Source organism: Capra hircus, chromosome 7, assembly GCF_001704415.2.
Source record: "Capra hircus breed San Clemente chromosome 7, ASM170441v1, whole genome shotgun sequence".
Taxonomy (NCBI): Eukaryota; Metazoa; Chordata; class Mammalia; order Artiodactyla; family Bovidae; genus Capra; species Capra hircus.
The window spans coordinates 103025671-103033157 of record NC_030814.1 but is presented as its reverse complement, the minus strand read 5'-3'; the positions used below and the strand labels follow the sequence as shown (position 1 = coordinate 103033157).

The window sequence follows — 7487 nt, the reverse complement described above, 5'->3', positions numbered from 1 at the left end:
GTTTTTGGAGTGTTATCATGTCACCCCCAAGCAACTGGGACCTGCCATGTTGGGCAAGGGTGGACACCCATGGACATCCAAATTCAGCCTCCATGCTCTAGAATGTTCCCTGGGATTTCTGGGGTGTGGGCAGGCATCACCCCACTGCCCCTCCCCCAGCCCTCTTCTCCTCTGAAAGTGAGAGAGAAAGTCGCTCAGTCATGTCCGACTCTTTGTGACTCCTATAGTCCCTGGAATTCTCCAGGCCAGAATACTGGAGTGGGTAGTGTTTCCCTTCTCCAGAAGATCTTCCAAACCCAAGGTTCCAAACCAGGTCTCCGGCATTGCAGGCAGATTCTTTACCACCTGAGCCACAGGGAAGCCCAGGAATACTGGAGTGGGTAGCCCGTCTCTTCTCCAGGCGATCTTCCCGACGCAGGAATTGAACCAGGGTCTCCTGCATTACAGGCGGATTCTTTACCAGCTGAGCCATCAGGGACCTACATCCTCATCAGTGCTCCCTGCCTGCAGTTTTCTGCTCTTATCTCCTGGCTGGATCTTCTGATCCAGTGGTTCCGTGAGGAAACTGTGGCTGTGATGAGGAACACTTTGTCCTGATCCCCAGTCCCTTCCAGCAGAAAGTGCAGGGCTGGGACTTAAACCTAGATGTGCAGACACGGGACAGACGTGTGTCACATCGCCCCCGCCACCTCCGTCCCCAAACTCTTATTCACCCTGCGTACCCAGCTCTCCCAGAGAGCCCCTCCCCCAGAGAGCCCCTCCCCCAGAGAGCCCCTCCCCCAGAGAGCCTCTCTGCTTCTCAAACTTGAAGGTTAGGTATGGGGAGTTCCCTGGTAGCTTAGCAGTTAGGATTCCAGGATTTCCCTGCCGTGGCCAGATTCAATCCCTGATTGGAGAACTGAGATCCTGCAAGCCACATGGCACTACCAAAAGAGAAAGAAAGAAAGAAAAACGTGGGAGGGGCTCAAAGTTGAAGGCCTCTGTCTGATAGACCATTTAACCCACTTCCTTGACCCTCCCATGGCCCCTATTTCCTTCCTCCCCTGTTATCTTCCTTCCTCCAAGTTTTCCTGGAATGCCAACTATTGTCCCGGCAACTTTTTGTGCGTAGCACTAGGGGCAGGCCCCTTGTGTTTGCCCAGGATTCTGCACTGCCCTCTGGAACCATGGGCCCCAACCCAGATGATCTTAGACTCCCCTTCCACGGCTCCTACTGTCTTCCCCGTGTCCCCAAACCCCATCCCTGCCACAGGCCCCCCTGACAACACCCTCCCATCCCCTAACTTCCTCCTATTCCACCCACCCCGACCATTTCTCTATATATTGATTCGTCAAGTTCCTTCCTGCCTCACAGCCTCGGCCAGTCTCTGCCCCCTGCTAGGAGCTCCTGCTCCTCACCCTGAAGTTCTAGAGCAGGGTTTCTCGGCCTCTGAACTCTCACCATCTGGGCTGGACCATTCTCTGTGGTGGGGCTGCCCCGTGCACTGTAGGATGCTGAGTACCATCCTTTGCTACCAGATGCCTGCAGCACCTTACTGCCAGGACGTGACAACAACAGAATGCCTCTAGACATTGCCAAACCTCCCCTGGGGGCACAGATTCAATTCCAGTGAGAATCTCGGCTCCAGAAGGTGAGGCTCGGGTCTCCATCACTTCTGTGCCCCCAGCTCACAGGAGGGCTCAGTAGACGCTCCCGTGGAGGCCCTTTCCAATGACTGAGGCATTTTACCCCCCATCAGCAGCCCCATCTAACAGATGAGGAAAGTGATGTCCAGAGAAGTAACTGGACTTGCTCAGGGTTTCTCAGCCGCTCAGGCAGTGGTTATTGTTCAGTCGTTCGGACGCAACCCCATGGACTGCAGCACGCCAGACTTCCCGGTCCTTCACCATCCCTCGGAGTTTGCTCAAACTCATGTCGGTTGAGTCGGTGATGCCATCCAACCGTCTCATCCTCTGTCACCCGTTCCCCTCCTGCCCTCAGTCTTTCCCAGCATCAGGGCCCTCTGCTTCTAGCAGGTTCTCTTGATTGCCAGGAAGCCCTTCTCACATGACTTTGGTCCTTTCCCGCTTCCACCCCACCTCCAGCTTGGGCTACTGGAAAGTCCCAAAACAGCACTCCGCCCCCCCCCCCCCCGCCCTATGTGTACTGTTCCACAGATGACGAGGCAGTTTTGCCTGATATGGGTTTGATCTGCTCAATTTCTTCCCCCAAACTCCCACCCAGTGGCCGGGGTATAAACTTCTCTCCTTCCTGAAAATGTCCCTCTTCCCTGGCTGACTGTGACCCAGCCAGGAGTTGGAAACCAGGCATCAGGGGTGCTGCAGGGCCTGGGGGATGGGGGGGGGGTTCCAGCTCCGGTAGGAATCTGGGAGTGACTTGTAGCTGCTCTGTGTCCCTGCCCTGAGGCTTGGCCTCTCTGGGCTCTGTTTTCTTCCTGTGGAATGGACGGGGGAGGAGGGGCGGCTGTCAGGAAGGAACACAGATTCTTGTTCATAGTGTTCTCTCAGCTCACATTTACTGAACAGCTACTGTGTGCCAGGCCCACGCGGTGGCAGTGGGAATAAGGCAGGTGAAGGCTTTACTTTTTCGGGGCTCACCCAGTCTGATGCCCCAGTGGCTGTATGGCGGTGAAGAATCCACCTGCCATACATGAGATGCGGGTTTGATCCCTGGGTTGGGAAGATCCCCTGGAGGAGGGCATGGCAACCCCTCTCCTCGATTTTTGCCTGGCGAATCCCATGGACAGAGGAGCCTGGTGGGCTACAGTCCATGGGGGTCGCAGAGTCAGACACAACACACACACACACACACACACACACACACACACACACCCCAGTCTGATGGGAGAGGCAGTCAGGAATCAAACACACACAAGATGACAGCAATCAAAAGGGGTCAGAGTTAGTGGGGAAGGGAGAGGAAGAGACGACAGGGAAGTAACTGGTAAGGAAGTTAGCTGGGCAAAGAGGGAGGAAAGGTCCATCTGGCAACCCCGGGATAGGAATGCGCTGGCCGGAAGAGCACCCAGCAGGGCTGGCGGGGGCGGGAATGACCCTGAAGACCTGCTGGGGCCTCGCCGGGGAAGGACCAAGGGGGGGGGGGATGGGGAGTGGGGAAGGATGGAGGAGGAGGAGGAAAAGCGGGGAGTAGGGTGGAGGAAGGGGAAATGGAAATGAAAGAGGGCAGAGAGGGAGGAGGAGGATTTGACTCCGGAAAGTCAGGGCAACGGTGTAGACGCGCCTGGCTCTGATTGTCGCCCCCTGGTGGCTTAGTGGAGAACGGGCAGGGAGATGGGACGCATCTACCCTTGGGTCTGCACCCTGGGCCGCACAGCTAGTCACAAAGAAGTGCGGCCGCCCGAGCTAGGTCGACCTCAGTTGTTTCGAGCAGCCTCCCATCGTCTAGGTTTGGTCTCTCCATGAACAGAATGGAGAACAGTATACCCCCAGACCCTTGCCAAGGGCCCCTGGTGCAAAGCGGGGCTTTGTGCAGATATGCTCAGGTGATTCCTACAGAGCCCTTCAGGGCAGGAGCTAGTCATCCCCAGTTTACAGAGGAGGAAACTGAGGCTTAGAGGGTCACATGGGATGCAGAAAGAAGACTGGAACCCGGGATCCCCAGCCCTGTCCTCGGCTCCTCCGGTAGCTTGGGCTGGCCCTTGGCGTGGGTCCAGCCCCTCCCAATAAACTCGAAACCACCGCCAGGAGGGGCGGAACCGTGGGTGTCCCTGGCTCCCCAAGGTGCCAATTAAATGCTCGTGGCCGTCTGGGGCCAGAGCTGTGGACAGCGGCATGGCCGAGCCCGGGCCGGAGCCCGAGCCGGGGCGCGCCTGGCGGGTGTTCGCCCTGTGCGGGGCCGCAGTATTCCTGGCAGCGGTTGCTGCCGGAGCAGCCCTTCTGGCCTGGAATCTGGCCTCCTCGGCCTCCCGGAGGCCCCGCTGCCCAGAGCCGGCCGCCAACACCACGGCGCCGCCTGGAGACCCCGGACCCGAAGTCGAGGAACTTCGGCGCCGACTGGCAGAGGCTGCCCGGCTCGAGGAGGCCCTGACGAAGCGGCTGAAGCAGGCCGAGCGTGTCCGCCGGGAGCTGGAGGAGGCCCTCAGGGCCTGTGAGGGCCGCCAGGTAGGTGGGCAGGCTGGAGGGCTGGGGAACCCCGACAATGAGGGGAGGGGTGCCCACACACACCCAGCCTTCCCCCTCGGGGCCTTGGTTTCCCCCGTTCTTCAACTGAGGGAGGAAAATGAGAACAGCACCATTCCTTCCAGCTCCTACAGGGCCAATTCCCCCTCGTGTCTACCTTCTGACCAAGAAGGTTCCACTAACACAGCTCATTCACTTTGTTGTACACCAGAAACTAACAACGTTGTAAGGCGATTATAGTCCAATTATAAAAAATAAAATAGGACACAAATGAACTTTAAAAAAATAAAAAGAAGGCTCCACCATCCTCTGCTGTTTGCCCCATCACTGGTGGATGGGGCAGACCCCTGAGCCCCCCTGGGGAGGCCCTGTGCTAACCCTCCCCCTAAGTACCCACTCAACAACCACCCCCAGGCAGTGTCCAGCAGCCCTATTTTGAGAGAGGGACATTCGTGTCACCTGTAATTAGGAAGCTAAAGTTGGCCTCTTGGAGGAGGTACCAGCCAGGTCCTCCCTTCTCCTCTCGCTACCCCCTTGAACTCTTTCTTAACCCTTTCTTAACTCTTTCTGAACCCTGGGCCTCGCAGAAGAACCATCCTCAAAGTCCCAACCACTCACATTTACTGAGTAACTACTGTGTAGTGGGCCCAGCAGAGGTTGGGCAGCATACAGATTCTGGAAAATTCATGCCTTTTGAAAATTCATCCCTATGCCTTTCCAGCCTGCCTAAGGGAAAGGCCTGGGGCAGCTGAAGTTAAGAGCAGCCTGCCCTGGATTCAAATTATGGTTCTCCCCAGCCCCCATGAAAGAGTCTCAGAGGAGACCAAGCCAATTGCTTTGCAGAATGTCCTCAGAGGTGACCAATACCCTAGAAACTCAATCATCAACCACCATATTGTCTTGTGCTGGTCTGAAACCCCAGCCCCAGGAATCTGGATATAGCTAGGACTGGAACGGGAGCCGGTCGGCAGAACTAAACCTTTCTATATCCAGTTGGCCTGGCACAGGGGTCCGTGTGCTCAGTCCCCCAGTCGTGTCCGGCTCTTTGCGACCCCATGGACTGTAGCCCACCAGGCTCCTCTATGGATTTTTCAGGCAAGAATACTGGAGTGGCTTGTCATTTCCTCCTCCAGGGGATCTTCCCCACCCAGGGATCGAACTTGCATGTTCTGAGTCTCCTACACTGCAGGCAGATTCTTTTATCACTGAGCCACCTGGGACGCCCCAGGGGTCAGTGGACCTGGGCAAAGATCTCCTTGCAGGCAAGCACCTTTCACCCCCGGCTTCAGAGGCCATTTCTGTGTTTTACAACTACAGGACCCCAAACGACATTCCAAATAAAGCTCGAGGAGCACCAGGGTGTTCTCCCCTAGAAAGGGCCAGGCCCATTCACTTTCTCTCCCTTCCCCTGTCATTTCTACTCCACTCCGCAGAGCCGGCTTCAGACCCAACTGATGACAGTGAAGACTGAGATGGAAGAAGCCAAAGCACAGGGGACCCAGATGGGGGCTGAGAACGGGGCGCTCACAGGTGTGTTGGGATGAAAAAGGGTGGGCATGCTGGAGGTGGGAGGAGCCTAGACGTTTCCTAGCTAGGCAAAAGACAGACGGGTGTAAACGTAAAGCAGAGCAACGTGAAAACTTGTGAAAGAAATGCGCATAATATGCAAAGTTCAGGCAAATATCACAAAACAATGCAAATGCAGCAAAATACGCACATGCCGTGTAGAGACTCCCCAGAGACACGTAAGCCTCTGAAAAGCTATGCAAATAACACGTAAAGGTCATGCACACAGCACACAAATTAATTCCAATACAACAAACCACATAGACAGTATGCAGACTATAAACTCGGAGTTGATGTATGCGGACTAGGAGCCCGGGCTCCATGCTGATCTCGCGCCTTGCGTCCGCAGAAGCCCTGGCGCGCTGGGAGGCGGCGGCCGCTAAATCTGCGCAGCAACTGGACGAGGCGCAGCGGCGCGCACGTACGGCCGAGGCGGAGGGCGAAGCCTGCGCAGGCCGGGAGGCGGCGCTGCGCGAGCACATGTGAGTGAGGGGAGGGAGGGAAGGGTCCAGGGCTCGGGGCGGGGCCGGGCTGCTCATGTGGGCGGGGCCTCGGGAGAGGATCCCGGTGAAGGTCTCAGTGTAAGAACCTGGCGGCGGGCTCTATGGGGCGGGAATGCCTACACTGGGGTTGGCACTCTTGAGGCTTGGGTCCCTGGGGTCGGGTGTATATGGGGGCTCCGAGGGGAGCGGGGAGCGAAGGTGAACGTTGCAATGAAAAGTATCAAGGGAGGGATCGGGGGCCTGGAGGCGGAGCTTCCATGGAAAAGACTGGGAGTCCCGGAGGAGCGGTCCTGGAGACGACCAGGGGAGAAAGGATGGGGGATCCTGAAGCCTGGAATCTTTGGGGAGTGGGATACCAGGAAGAGTAGATGAATGCCGGAGGGTCTCTGGGGATGGGGGTCCTGGTGCCGACGGCCCTTCTCCCCGCCTCCCGGCAGTAAAGCCCTGGAAGCCCAGACGAGCCCCCAGCGCAGAGTTTCACACCCCCGGACCCGCGCCGGGTCCCGACCCCGGCCCAGCCCCCGCTCGCGCTCTCGCCCAGGAACTTCCGGGGGCTGCAGGAGACCTACGCGGCGCGCACGAGGGTGAGTCGGCCCCCAGCTGGATGGGGGCTCGAGACCAGGAGGACAGACCCTGGGAGCCCTGCAGGGACACTCAGAGAGGTGCCCAACTGGATGAGATGCTCAGTCGACACCCATCCACGCTCAGCTTTTGACCCAGCAGCAACCCTGAAACTATCTACAGACGGGAATACTGAGGTCCGTTGGGTCACAAGGTGAGATAGTGCAGAGCCTGGACTTAAGTCCCCTCTAAGGACAAGGCCAGTGTTGCCCTCATCCCTCGGACGTGAGGACTTAGGGTCCAGCCCTGATCTGGAAGTGACCTGAAGGGGTCGCTTCTCCTCTCTGGTCCCCAGTTCACCTTGTCTGTAAAATGAGTGATTGGAATGGTGAGAGCCAGCACATCCTTGACACCAAAACCTAACAAAAATGGCACAGTAGGAAAACTCCAGACCTCTCTCGCTATGAGGGTGCAAAGCTCCCAAATGAGATTTTAGAAGAGAACCAAGTAATACATTTGAAAAATACACTATAACAAAGGAACGTAGGCCTGAGATGCAAAGATGGTTCAGTGTCGGGAAGTCTGTTAATAAAATTTGCCATGCTAACGAATCAAATGAAAAGCATTCTGAAAAGGTCATCAAAATAGCAACAATTTCATGTGAGATTATACAGTATTTGTCTTTCTCTGACTTACTTCAGTTAACTCCCTCTAGAT

At 56.7% G+C, this 7487-nt stretch overlaps 1 protein-coding gene across 1 annotated transcript; it reads left to right on the top strand.

Moving 5' to 3' along the window:
• Window positions 3575–7487, top strand: LOC106502257. Its single transcript, XM_018051752.1, has 4 exons — window positions 3575–4122; window positions 5574–5670; window positions 6056–6188; window positions 6647–7487. The coding sequence occupies exons 1-4, from the start codon at window positions 3793–3795 to the stop codon at window positions 6795–6797; spliced, it is 711 nt and encodes a 236-aa protein (XP_017907241.1). The 5' UTR covers window positions 3575–3792; the 3' UTR covers window positions 6798–7487.

Coding starts and splice junctions, on each gene's coding strand:
- LOC106502257 (XM_018051752.1), top strand. CDS start 3,793: ATGGCCGAGCCCGGGCCGGAGCCCGAGCCGGGGCGCGCCTGGCGGGTG. Junction 4,123..5,573: donor GGGCCTGTGAGGGCCGCCAG/GTAGGTGGGCAG, acceptor TCCACTCCGCAG/AGCCGGCTTCAGACCCAACT. Junction 5,671..6,055: donor TGAGAACGGGGCGCTCACAG/GTGTGTTGGGAT, acceptor TTGCGTCCGCAG/AAGCCCTGGCGCGCTGGGAG.